At 42.6% G+C, this 12,312-nt stretch overlaps 2 protein-coding genes and 1 long non-coding RNA gene across 4 annotated transcripts; 2 read left to right on the forward strand and 1 right to left on the reverse strand.

Annotated features, from left to right (window-relative positions):
• Positions 1–1,553: 1,553 nt before the first annotated feature.
• Positions 1,554–9,543, forward strand: LOC116922724. 2 transcript variants are annotated; one of them, XM_032929108.2, is made up of 6 exons: positions 1,554–1,763; positions 4,116–4,189; positions 6,736–7,197; positions 7,258–7,382; positions 7,448–7,820; positions 7,885–9,543. In XM_032929108.2, the coding sequence occupies exons 2-6, from the start codon at positions 4,139–4,141 to the stop codon at positions 8,602–8,604; spliced, it is 1,731 nt and encodes a 576-aa protein (XP_032784999.2). In that variant the 5' UTR covers positions 1,554–1,763; positions 4,116–4,138; the 3' UTR covers positions 8,605–9,543. The 2 variants fall into 2 exon arrangements, with proteins under 2 accessions (XP_032784999.2, XP_032785000.2); XM_032929109.2 differs by having other exon boundaries at positions 4,119–4,189.
• A 128-nt stretch (positions 9,544–9,671) lies between these two features.
• On the forward strand, positions 9,672–10,394 carry LOC123472502. The gene is made up of 2 exons (XR_006646946.1): positions 9,672–9,728; positions 9,807–10,394. It is a non-coding gene; the product is annotated as an uncharacterized LOC123472502 (long non-coding RNA).
• On the reverse strand, positions 10,093–11,862 carry LOC116922726. Its single transcript, XM_032929112.2, has 2 exons — positions 11,749–11,862; positions 10,093–11,672 (listed from the first exon to the last, which is right to left on the reverse strand). The coding sequence occupies exons 1-2, from the start codon at positions 11,770–11,772 to the stop codon at positions 10,485–10,487; spliced, it is 1,212 nt and encodes a 403-aa protein (XP_032785003.2). The 5' UTR covers positions 11,773–11,862; the 3' UTR covers positions 10,093–10,484.
• Positions 11,863–12,312: the final 450 nt, after the last annotated feature.

The following is a 12,312-nucleotide window of genomic DNA, read 5'->3' on the forward strand; positions in this document are numbered from 1 at the left end:
TCTCCCGTGCCCGTCGTTCTTTATCGCACCAGACGGTAGGCACGCAATAGGCCGAGAAAAGAAGAAGAAGAAGAATAGGGGAAAATAAATAAATAAAACGAAAAATGCGGCCAAAGAAATCATGAAAATGTGTTCCACGTCTAGTTAACGAGAAGAGAAAGATTGAGGTTGGTTATCCATTAGCCAAGTAGATCAGAGAAAATCCACAGACAACGGAAATTGGATGTTGCAGAATCATCCGACCGCGGGAGGAGATAGCTCCCCGCAGAACAACCTTGTCTGAAATTGAACATTACTCTTTTTATGCGTAACATTTGGCTTGCGATTTTTGTTTCCTCGAAAAGAAAAAGAACGAAAAGATGCTAATGACGGTAGCCCATCATCACAAAAGCCTGATGCCCAGCGCGTATGGTAGCTCTTTACTCAAAAACAAAATTACTAGCATGAAAAAGCGTGAAGTCAACGACAATGGCAATCAAAAACATGAAATGACGAGTGCTTTATTTTTATGAATATAAAAAAAACCCGCATCATGTACCATATGGTCTTAATGTACTCACGAGTTTATTCGATTTTTTTTACCCACGAATGTCATCTTTGTGCCATTCGTAAGAGTAATTTTATTCTTCTACATTTTACGCTGTCTATAAATAAAGAATTAGAAAAAGCAATGATGAAATAGAGAAAAGAGAGAGAGTGCTGTTTATGTGTTTAAGATTCCATTCTATCCGGGTTGTATGGAAATATGATCTTATGCAACCTATTTAATCTCAATTTCTTTCCCGCTTTCATGGATACAGATGAAGCGGAAGTGAAATTGAATGAGGGAGTTCATGCGCATTCTAGCCGGAAAAAGAAAGGAGAGAGTGATCTTTCTCTTTCTCCTCGAGTAAAAAAGAAGTAAGTCTTTCTGCGGGAGAACCTAAAACGCGAGAAATCACATCCTGGATCTCTGACGTCGACAACTATTTGAACCGGCAGTCTCTCTATTTTAGATATAATCAGACCCAGCCTAACAAACAACAACAACACAAAGGGCTGCTAAAATGAGGGCAAACACAGGTGGGTTCGAATCTACTACATAGGAAAGAAAGTGCTGCCGGGGGTATATTTCGGTGACGTCAATACCTGTGTAGCACTCAACGCAACCTCCGGGCTGTCTAAACTTTTTTTTTCTTTTACTGCAGCACATTGGATCTGGTGTATCTCTCTTGCCTCCCCAAAAAAGGAACAACACACACACACACACACAGTTGACCTACTTAACGGAAAGGTTCGCCCTCACTGACGGAACTCGTTTTCTCCATCAAAAGTCCTGACGACAGTCTTCACCTGGCCCGGTGTAGCGTCTGCGCTGTGGGTTTGGCTTGACTATTTTTTGAATTCCCTCCTTTATTTTTCTTTCTCTTTGGGGAGGGGTTGGAGAAAGATACCAGGTGTCTAGTGTGGCCCACCAAGTATACCCACCCACCCCTCTTGCTGTATAGCTCTTCTGCTTGGCTGCAGTCTTTCCCTTCCGCAAGCACCGTCCGCTATAAAACCAGCCGGTGTTGACTTCCCAAGGCACAGAGAACCGTTGAAGATCGTCCTGGAAACATCTTCGCTGCGCGCAACAAGAAATAATTTTGTGCTATTTTACATTTTGGATCAGTCTCGCTTCACCTTTAAATCGAAACAAGAAAATCATCGATCGACAAACAAAAGTCAACGAGTTCATCGCAAATCACCGACAATTTTTACAAATTTGGATACACCCATTTTCGGTGAGTTTCTTAATTCCCTAAAAAAACAAAAAAAACACCTTCGTCTTTGATTCTTCCCGATTACCCGGCGTTTTACCCCGGAAATTTTGCGCAGTCCTGGATGGCGGTCGGTCAACTTGCGTACTCGTAAAACAAACGGGATGTTGGCAATCAGGAAAGATTTCACACAGGTTCGTGCAGAAGAATTAAGAAGGGAAGGGGGGACAGGTTTTCAAGTCCTTAAACTTTTTTCAAGTTAAAGCTTTTTGTTTCCTTAAAAAAAAATACAAAAAAGTGGCTTCCATTGGCCGTAACTTGAAGTAGCAGTACAGTATAATGGTAGGCCCTCATGTCTGTTAACGGTATAATACGAGCACGTCTCGCTGGGCTGACTTTTCCCAAATAGGAATATAGACAAGAGTGCTACATACAGAGTCACAAAAAAAAAAAAATAACAAGAACAACACCTGACGCGCTGTTCGCTTTCGTGGCCGTTGTCCATGTTAACTGCAAATTCAAAAATAGTACCTTCTTTTTTTTTTTTGGGAGTCATTTTTCCTTTCTTCTTGTTGCGGATCCATTACGCCGTCGAGCCACTTAATTGAAATCGCCAGTTTTGGGGGGAGGGAAAAATGCAGCAATTCCATTTCGTTGTTTAGCGGTATCAGGACACCTTGACTTTGAAAGGAAAGAGAAAAATGTAATTTCACGACGAAAGATAAGAAAGAAAACCAACGGAATAGGTCAGAAAATTCTCGACCTCTTCTTCCAGTTTTCCTGAGAAATTTTAGTACTACGTGCATCATTTTTACAGTTTCAAAAAGAAAAAAACGTAGTAGTTGGGAAGGGGTGGTTAATATTTCAAGTTTTTCAAGGCAACCTTTTTTTTTATACATATCTTTAAAAGAAAAAAGAAAGAAACTTGAAAAGAAAGAAGGGAGGTTCAGAGGCCACATGACCTACAATGATGCACGAGGATGACGGGAGGAGAAAACGAGCTCCGGCGGTTTTTTGAACACTAACGGTACTATATCCCCCGTGCACTCCACAAAAACCCGCCCCAGTCTCCTGAAAACCCACGCTGTGCCCAGCCTCCGGTGTGTGTGACCCATTACCATTCAATTTGGTAATCCAGCTGCAAAAGAAGAATTCTCGTACAAGAACAAAATGAAAACAGAACAAGAGCAGAATGTTTTAGTTTATTTGATTTGTCATTCTTTACGCTCGCGCAAAATGTGGGTTATGGGCTGCTGGAAGAAAAGATTTCAGAAGGAAAAAAAGGAGGGCGTAGTTAGTCATCCGATAGAGCTCAGATAAAAAAAAAAAAAAGGCTGGGGCGGCGAGAATTCTTCTGGAACGCTTCAACAATTTAGGTCGAGCTTTTCAAAAATCATCTCTTCCTTTTACCTGAGTCTTTCTTTTCCCGATCAGCGTGATTTTCCTTTTTGCTAGAAGCTTAAAATGATTAAGCCATGACTCTCGAATGGTTTGTCTTGGCTTGACGACCTTGTAGGTCATCCAGTTAGAACGGCTATTATTACATCCATTGATTCATCAGCTTGTTTTCTTTCGATTGTTTGCCCGTGCTCGAGTACCTGTGTGATAACTAAGCCTGGAATTATCTTAACAATAGACACCGTTTTTATGCGTATGCAAACCTTCCCTGGCAAATTTATCGCTCACCTGGCGATGAAACGTTGCGAATAACGCAACAGACATTTATTCACAAACAGCGCCTCCCTACTCGAAAGAAAAATAAAAAGCGATGCACAGGTGAGAAGCGGCAGTAACGGGATTGCTATACTAGCTGTGACTAGAAAAGAAAAAAAAATCATTCCATAGTCTCCATCTGTATTTTTCACACGTCCAATACGCGTGGCAGGTGTTTCTACGCTAGGTGCACTTCCGCGATACCATTAAACACGTAACTAGCCAAAAAACGTGGAGATTTTTTTGTTTTCTGTCTGGTCCTTTTGGCTAACATGTTACCGGTTGAATCCGCTATTTTGTTTTGTTTTGGTGAGGATGTGCTTTGTTGTCCGTCGTCCGATTGCGTTTGACAACAGCTGGAAAACAAGTTAGTTTGAGGAGTTTGATTGTTAATAATTCAAACGGTTAGTGGCGACGTCGGTCGTAGGCATCTCTCGGACGCCGCTTTCTCCGGTTGGGTTGAAGAAAATCAACGGTACAATCCGTGTATACGGCCATAACTATTATAAATTTCTTGGTGCTTTTCTCATGTCCTTTTGTTTTATTCTTTTATTGGCATCATCGGCAGTAACTGATTGCACGTCAAAACTGGCGTCTTGTAACAAACTACACCAGCAATTTTTAATAATTCTCTTTATTATTATTTCTCTCTTTCTCTCATGGCAGATCCCCAAAACAACATAAAGATGAAGCGACGACTTAGTACCTGGTTCCTTCTCGCCGCCATTTTGATCCAGGTAAGAAAAAGAAAAACCAGCACCGACATTCCTAGTTTTTAACGTTTTTACTCCGCTGTTGCGTGTGACGCTTCGAAATAAGGTCGAACCAAGTGGGGGGATTTGGTACTTAAAGCACGAAAAAGAAGCAAAGGAAGGGGAAAGACGTGGTTGGTGTAGACGAACGAATGTGGGTCACCCGGATGCGGATGCATTATTCCTATCAAAGCCACTCTTCTCTCTCCCCCTTTTGTCCGATAATACCAACAAGGCCCCAAGAATGTGGTCCTTCTCGTTCTTTCTTTCCTTTCTTCAAGTGAAGCGCCGACATGAAATAAGAGGGAAAATCGTCATGCGTGAACGATTTGGATCTGTCCCGACCAGCCAATCAAGTGACAGTACGCTAACGGTCGCCCAATAAGGAAAGGGATAGGTTTCTTTACTTTAGCATCGACCGAAAGAATTCCTGGCATTTGAAACGTTTTAACCGTAGTGCGAAAAAGAAATCAAAAATTCAGAAAAAAAATGGGGAAATAGACAAATCTATCGGAATTTTATCTCGTCCCATTAGCATGTCCACCGGCTATGTCTGTTGCTTTATTGCAATACCAGCCGAACCGGTTTTTGCCGCTGTTGCATACAACGTAAACTATATCCATACATTAAATAACCGTTGAAGACGAAAAGCAACGAGCCCAACATATGTTTGTCCCGTTGCTTTTTTCTTTTTGGAGAATCTTTCTTTTCAAGAGAACTTCTTCCATCAGTCTGCTTTCGATCCAGGTTTCGGGAATTTCTCATCGCTCTGCCCGCAATCCCGATAGTTTTCACATCGTCAGTACAGCACAAGCGAAATGAACCATAAGCACGACGTGATTCTTTACGTCTCTCAGAGCTTTTCCGATGTTTCATTTCGTATGTTACCAACTACGTTTGGATGTAGAGTGTTCACAGTCCCGTTTCATTACCATTTGTCTTCCATGCACGAGGGAGAGACCCGGAAGACGTCGCTTAGTTTGTTGGCTTTTTGTGCGAGCAAGCGAAGAGTATTTACAGCAGCATGTTACACATCTAGTCAGAGAAGTTAACTACCGTTAATGAAAAGCAATGTTCCCTGTTCATTGGGTGCGCATCTTCCTGTTTTTCGAACTCGGTTGAAGTTGAATTAGAAGCTTGATGTCTTGACGTAATGAAATAAGTCCAAAGAAGGCCGCTTACTTGAGAGTTCACCCTAAAAAGAATCTTTGAGAGGGCTATTAGTGGAGGAGGTTAATTATCGATTGACATGCAGCTGCAGCAACGGGATCAGTAATAAGTGGACGGATGAAGAGTTCACACGCAAAGAGGCGACCTTCATGCCGTATGTACGTCAAAGAGATTCAACCGACGTGTGTGATTATAAGAGACGAAATGAACATTGAAGGAAACGGTTCTAGGGTCAAGGCAGAGGTTACAACAGGTACGATTTGCAACACCTTGTGGTTTTGCCAGAGTATATATACCCAGAGATCTAAACAACAACAAGAAAAAGTTGAAATAATTCTTGCCGGCATTTTTCCCCCAAAAGAGTTCAATGTCATTACGGGGAGTCGGCAAAAGACGCCGGAAAACGCCTACAACAATTGGCCTCTTGGCTTAAAATAACAACTTTGCATTGAAGAAAAAAAAAAAAAAGAGGATTGCCGTGCCACGAGTTGTACGAAAAGAAGAACATTTATAATCCTGACAGTTTGAAAAAAAAAAAAAAAACCCGAAATAGTGTCTATACGTAATGCTTTTGTACCATTCGACATCGGGCTAGAAGAAAACAAGTATAACGGAACATTTGGCTTTGATGCTATTCATCGGAGGTGCGCGCGCGCGAGCATCTCAAATGCTTTTGTCCAGCTGCGCCGACGGCCATTGCTGTGTGTCGTTTCTCCGACGACCCAAACGAGATTTTTCACGCACGGGTGGCAATCAAACAACAGCTGCGCTATGAAGATATTTATGCTTAAAAAATGCGCATTATTTTGTTTTTTTTTCCCCAGCTGACGTTACGGATCGTTTGCGCCATTTAAAACAGGCGGAATTTGCTTTTCTCGAGCTATTGCGTCAGATGTAAATCAGGTCAGAGTCATAGTCGATAGTGCGTCCTCAACATTTTTCTTTCTCCGAAATCACGCTCTCCTCATAACGCTACATCCTCATTCTCGCTACGGAGAATAACCGTTAGACTCTCGTTCCAGTGACAAACGGGCATAGCCACTGTAACGCATATATCTAATGATGGGTGGTGCTCGCAAAGCGTCGAAGAGAGACCGACGATAACGCCAAAGGCGTCGCCATAGATGATGCATCGTCAATTAACTAGCAGACTCGCCAACAGGCTTCCATTTCACGTTGAAGAAGCTCTTGAAAAAGAAATTGAGGCCATTCCATTTTGTCATTTGCCTTCTAGCCTGAAGCTAAGGCTTAAAGATACGAATACATGTTCCATTTCGTCAGTGAAGGATGAACATACCGACGTTTCTGATAAGTGGGACATCTACTACAGAATTTTACCTTCTTTTGTTTTCGTCTTACAGAGCACCTACACTGACAAGGTACCGGATTCTTCCGTCCTGCCTCTGGAACATCGTGGTGTGGATATCAATCCTATTCCGCTAGGAGCAGCATCAAGTGCCAATAAACGCCAGATTCCACTTCCACCGAACTACATCCCATCTGGGCCTGGACTGTTACCTCCACCATCCGGCGGCCTTGCTAGTTACCCACCTCAGGGTAGTCCGATTGGCCCAGCTTCTGAAGATCAGTGGCCCATTGGCCAGCCTAGCGATCAACCGCAAATTAAGAATTTGCAAGTGCAGTGCGAGAAGACGCACATGCGTGTCAACATTGAATTCGATCGGCCTTTCTACGGAATGATCTTCTCCAAAGGACATTACAGCGACTCCAACTGCGTTCACGTACGACCCGGATCTGGCCAGCTTAGCGCTACGTTCGACGTTTACCTCAACAGCTGTGGCATGACTTCATCAGCCAACCAGGTGATAATTCATTTAACAATTTACAATCAGCGTCAATTTAAAACTAACTCTTTCATTTAGGCTGCTGGTGGTGCCTACGGAGCTCCCTCACCTGCTGGAACTTTTGTTGAGAACACAATCATCATCCAGTACGACCCACTTGTTCAGGAAGTCTGGGATCAGGCCCGCCGTCTTCGTTGCACATGGTAAACATGATTTATAATTGATTGTTTTTGACGATTCAAACTTATTTTTTAATTTTTAAAAATAGGTACGATTACTACGAAAAGTCGGTCACCTTCCGTCCATTCGCCGTTGATATGCTCAACGCCGTCACGGCCAACTTCCTCGGTGATAACCTTCAATGCTGGATGCAGATCCAAGTTGGCAAAGGTCCCTGGGCTTCTGAAGTCAGCGGTATCGTCAAGATCGGTCAGACGATGACGATGGTGTTGGCCATCAAGGATGACGAGAACAAATTCGACATGTTGGTTCGCAACTGCGTGGCTCACGATGGCCTCCGCGCCCCCATCCAGTTGGTCGACCAATACGGTTGCGTCACTCGACCAAAGATTATGTCACGTTTCCAGAAAGTCCGCAACTTTGGCCAGTCTGCTTCCGTTGTGTCTTATGCTTACTTCCAGGTAATAACGGAATTCGACCGATTCGACACCGATAGCAATTCTTAACACTTTTTTTTTCGTCCAGGCTTTCAAATTCCCCGACTCCATGAACGTTCACTTCCAGTGCGTCATCCAAGTCTGCCGTAACCAATGCCCTGAACCTAAATGCGACGCTGGTGCTGGTGGTCTACCTGGTGATCTCGGCTACGCTGCTTCATCCTCCAAGGTCGTCGGAGTAGATCCTCGTGTTCCAGGCGGCCCTGGAGGTGCTGCTCCTCCTCAATCTCTCCCAGTGAACCGAGGTGGACCTCAACCCAACTACAAGAATGTCAACCGTGCCGGTGAAGCTGACGAGTCCGAGTCTCGCCAGTTCTTGGGCAAACCTCGCATGGTCTCTGCCAACGCTACCGATGGCATCCGTTCCAGACGCAGCGCTGATGAACAGCCAACTATCTTGCACGTCTACAAACGTGACGCTCAGGATATGACGGACGTGCCAACCACACGTTTCATCCAGGTTGTCGCTCCAGGTGACGTCGCCTTCACCCTCAACCCCAACCAAAACGAAACTGTGGTCGTGCAGAACCTGACCGACATGGATGGCAACCACATCTGCCTTTCTGTGCCCAGCTTCGTCGGTGGATTGACCATGTTGTTGCTGGTCCTCATCATCGCCTGTATGGTGGCCGTCTTCCTCTTACTGCGCGTCCGCCAGTTTGACGGAAAGGGTAAATCCAGCAGTTCTTTGGGATCGCTGGCTCACATCGAGCACCCAGAATTCGTCAAAGTCTCCAACTGCAAATAAGGGGGAAACAAAACACACACAAAAAAAGCCTGCCTCTATTTCCTCGTTTAACTATCAGTTATTTTCGTCATTTTTGTGTTTCGAAATCCCTGGGGGACCAAGCTATCGGGGAATGTCTTATTAGAGTATTAATTTATTGAATTATGATGTTTCCTCCAACAGTTATTTTTCGTCATGTAGGGAGCTGGCTACGGTGGGTGATGAACGCCATACTGAACGATCACACTTTTTAAAACTTTTGAGAAATGGTTCAAAATTATTATAATTTTTTTTTTTCCCAACAAAAAACAACAAAGATAATAGCTCAGTTTAGGAATTCAGCAAGGGAAACCTCCAGTCACCTTTTTTTTTTGTCATTTTCGTCAACGAGGGATTCCAACAAAAGTCTTTTTAGCATTGCACGATCCGATATCGTGTCCTAAATCTCATCCACCCCTTTGACTGGTTTGAAAATTCTCCTCAGATGGTTACACCGTATATCATCTTTAATTTCCATTTCTTTTATTTTATTTTCCAAATATTTTTTAAGAATTAATTTAAACAAATCCCCCTCGTAATATATCTGTCGTTCTGTCCTTTTAATCCAACATAGTAATTTAAAAGAAGTTACACTTCTAGCATTTGAAATCGGAGAGGTATTTTCTGAGGTGCAAAGGAACCGTCTTTGTGTGCGGGCACACTACACACGCACTCTCCACCGTCTTATCCTTATTTCTTTTAACATTGGACAGGGCTTGTAAATAACACACTTGCGGGAGAAGAACGACCTCCCTTATATTCCCCTCACAAATATTTAGATTAACATGACTTTCATCCGTGTGCTCTCGTCAGCGTTTCTTTGACACTTTTATTGACGTGTGATACCGAGAGATAAGTATGACGATGTGTAATCCGTACGAAGCCCATGTCATTCTATTGTAATAAACATTTCTGATCTAACGTCACAATTTCTTATTTGCCTTGGCTTTCTGGTTGCTGCCGCGTTCAAATTGGCTGCGTGTGCATACGTAAATAGAAAATGGCGGACGTACTACACACCTGTGGAAAGTTCGATTGCTTAATAAGCTGGTTTTGCCAGAGGACATATGCCTACCCTTACAATTGTTTGTCTGATCAGCTGTGGCGTAAGAGCATTGCCCGTTTTACAAAAGTAAAGAGAAAGACACCATAAATTATACCAAAAGTTTACTTACAATTATTAGACAGCTCCAGTCTCGACACAATCCAAAGAAAATGGAGACACAACAATCTTCATGAGATGTAACCAACTGGAAAAAGTGGGGCTTCGTCTTACACTTCACTTCACGTAGGATCAGACACGACTGCTTTCTCCAGTTTGAGAGGAAGACGAACTACCTGAGATCCACCTGTCGGTCGATCCTACATTCCCTTACGGCACAACACATTAACTTTTGCTGTTAGTGTGATTCTTTTTAAGGCTTTAAACTAAATAATATTAAGAGGTAAATTGGACTACGTGAATAATAGTTTTATGTATGAAGGCCACAGGGTAAATGCCACTGCAAGCATAACGATATATTTTTGAGGATACTGTTAAAACGATATAACAAAGAAATAGTATAGTATTATTATGCATTAAGTTATTAAGTTAGATATTAGAAAAATTCAACTGGGAAAATTCGTGAAAATGAATCCTGTAAGTAAAGATCGTGGTAAAGTGCCTCAATAAAATGCGGCATCGGGTAAAAGCATTCCGAGTTATGCGAAACAGTTCGCCTGATTGTTAAACAAGCTGCTTCCCTCTTGCTATTAGAAAGACAGCATTGAAACATCAATTTATAACTGGCCAGTAAACCAAATCATTATGATAAAAACAACGATGTAATAAAAAGGAAGGATTAAATCTTCAAGTTTCGATCCTACGGATATGCTGGAACCAGTGGGCTAAAAGCCAATTCTAGTGCGCTATAAGCTGGCTCTTCAAGTTGTGCTGGATTGTTGGTCGGTCGTCTGGGGTAATAAAACATCGTCTGTAAAGGGCCGGACATCCGCTCCGAAATATCATCTTTTGTTTCAGGCCATTCACTGTTGGAATCAGAAGGCGGCAGTGGGGTAGAAGACGGTTCAGCTGGTCTTTCTTCTTCGCTTGGCGGGTTTGGTTGTGGTGGACTGTTAGACGTAGTTGGCAGGCTATTTTCAGTAGTTGTTGAAGTAATTGTTTGTTCTGGCGACTGTTTGATAGCTGAGCTTATTTCATGATAGACGGGTTGGACTGAAACAACAGGAGGGTTAACTTCTTTAATAGGTTGACTGTGAACCTGTTGTACATTGCTGGGTAGAGGAAATTGAACCACATTCGGTCGAGTAAAAGGCTGCGGTTTAGGGGGTTCGTCGTATAATTTTAGCGGTTCGATATCTAATTTTTGTGTTTTCAATGGCATCATCTGTTTAATTTTGCCTAAAACTTTTCCAAGAATAGAATCGCTCGAAAGGAAAGCCGATTCGGTCGATTCTGCGTCACTAAAGTCAATGTTTTCCACATTAAATTCCTGGTTCGCCGGTTCCTCTGGAGAATTTTGAATCGCTGGAAGAGGTGCTACTGTTGGATTATCGCCGTGTTCCGCCTTGCTGTCAAGAACCGATATCGGTTCGTCTGGAAGCGCAGTTTCATTAAAGTATGTTGCTTTTGGTGAGCCGTGGAACCATTTCAAATAGAAATAATCTTTGTAGGAAGGAGATGCCACTGATGTCACCAACGGCCTTGTTTCGGGTCCTTCAACAGAGTCAAGAGAAGATTTGGATGACGATTTATTATCCAGCGGCTGCGGCACGGAAGAGTATGTTGCCTTGGCTAACTGAGGAGTATCAAACACTTGAGTTTGCGTGAAATTTGACGTGTTGTACTGAATTTCGGGAGTTATCGTTTCGATTTTAATCGGTTCGAATTGGGATTTTGTTTGAGTTGTGGTCCTATCTGTTCCCCTGATTTTGTTTAGCCATTTCAATAGGCGATATTCTCCGGTGTCGTATCCTAGTTTTAACTGGTGATCTTTAAAGCCATCGGCAATTACAAGCGGCAGTAGAATCAGCAAGACTGGAGCGAGAGACTATACAATTGATAGAAATTAAATTTCAATTATAATTCGCCTTGAAATTTCATTTCAACAGCTTTGAGTTACGTACCTTTGAAATTCCAATAGATTTCATAGTGGGACTTGAAGACTGCTCGTAGTGGAGCACTACTTACCTAACCGAACCGCTAACAACGAACGAGACTGTGTCGAACGGCGAATCTCACTGACAAAAAACGTGGCACAAAGATGCAGTCTTATATCCTTTTCCTAATCGATTTCGACTTTCTCAAACCGACCAATTGCTCGAGTTTTGTTGGAATTTAACACCTATGAGAAAATTAAGTACCTTTTTGTTCGGATCCAGCACCCCCTCCAGTAGTTCGTTTGATACGTAGCAAGAAGAAAGTACGTTCAGTGAGGACAAATGAGAAGAACGATACAGATATAGGGAAAATACGCTAGCAAAGGCAAGAGGACAAAAAGACGTTGGTTACCCTGATTCCACGTCCCAATTCATTTTATTGCCAAAGAGAAAATTTAAGGCTTCATAATTACTTCTTATTACATGCTTCATATCACTACGTTTTCTCAAAACAAGCAAAAAAAAGAAGAAACAAAAAAAAGAGAAAAAACTATATAACCTTTACGTTTGTCCAAATGAGTTTAATCCTTC

This window comes from Daphnia magna, linkage group LG5 (genome assembly GCF_020631705.1).
Source record: "Daphnia magna isolate NIES linkage group LG5, ASM2063170v1.1, whole genome shotgun sequence".
Classification (NCBI taxonomy): Eukaryota; Metazoa; Arthropoda; class Branchiopoda; order Diplostraca; family Daphniidae; genus Daphnia; species Daphnia magna.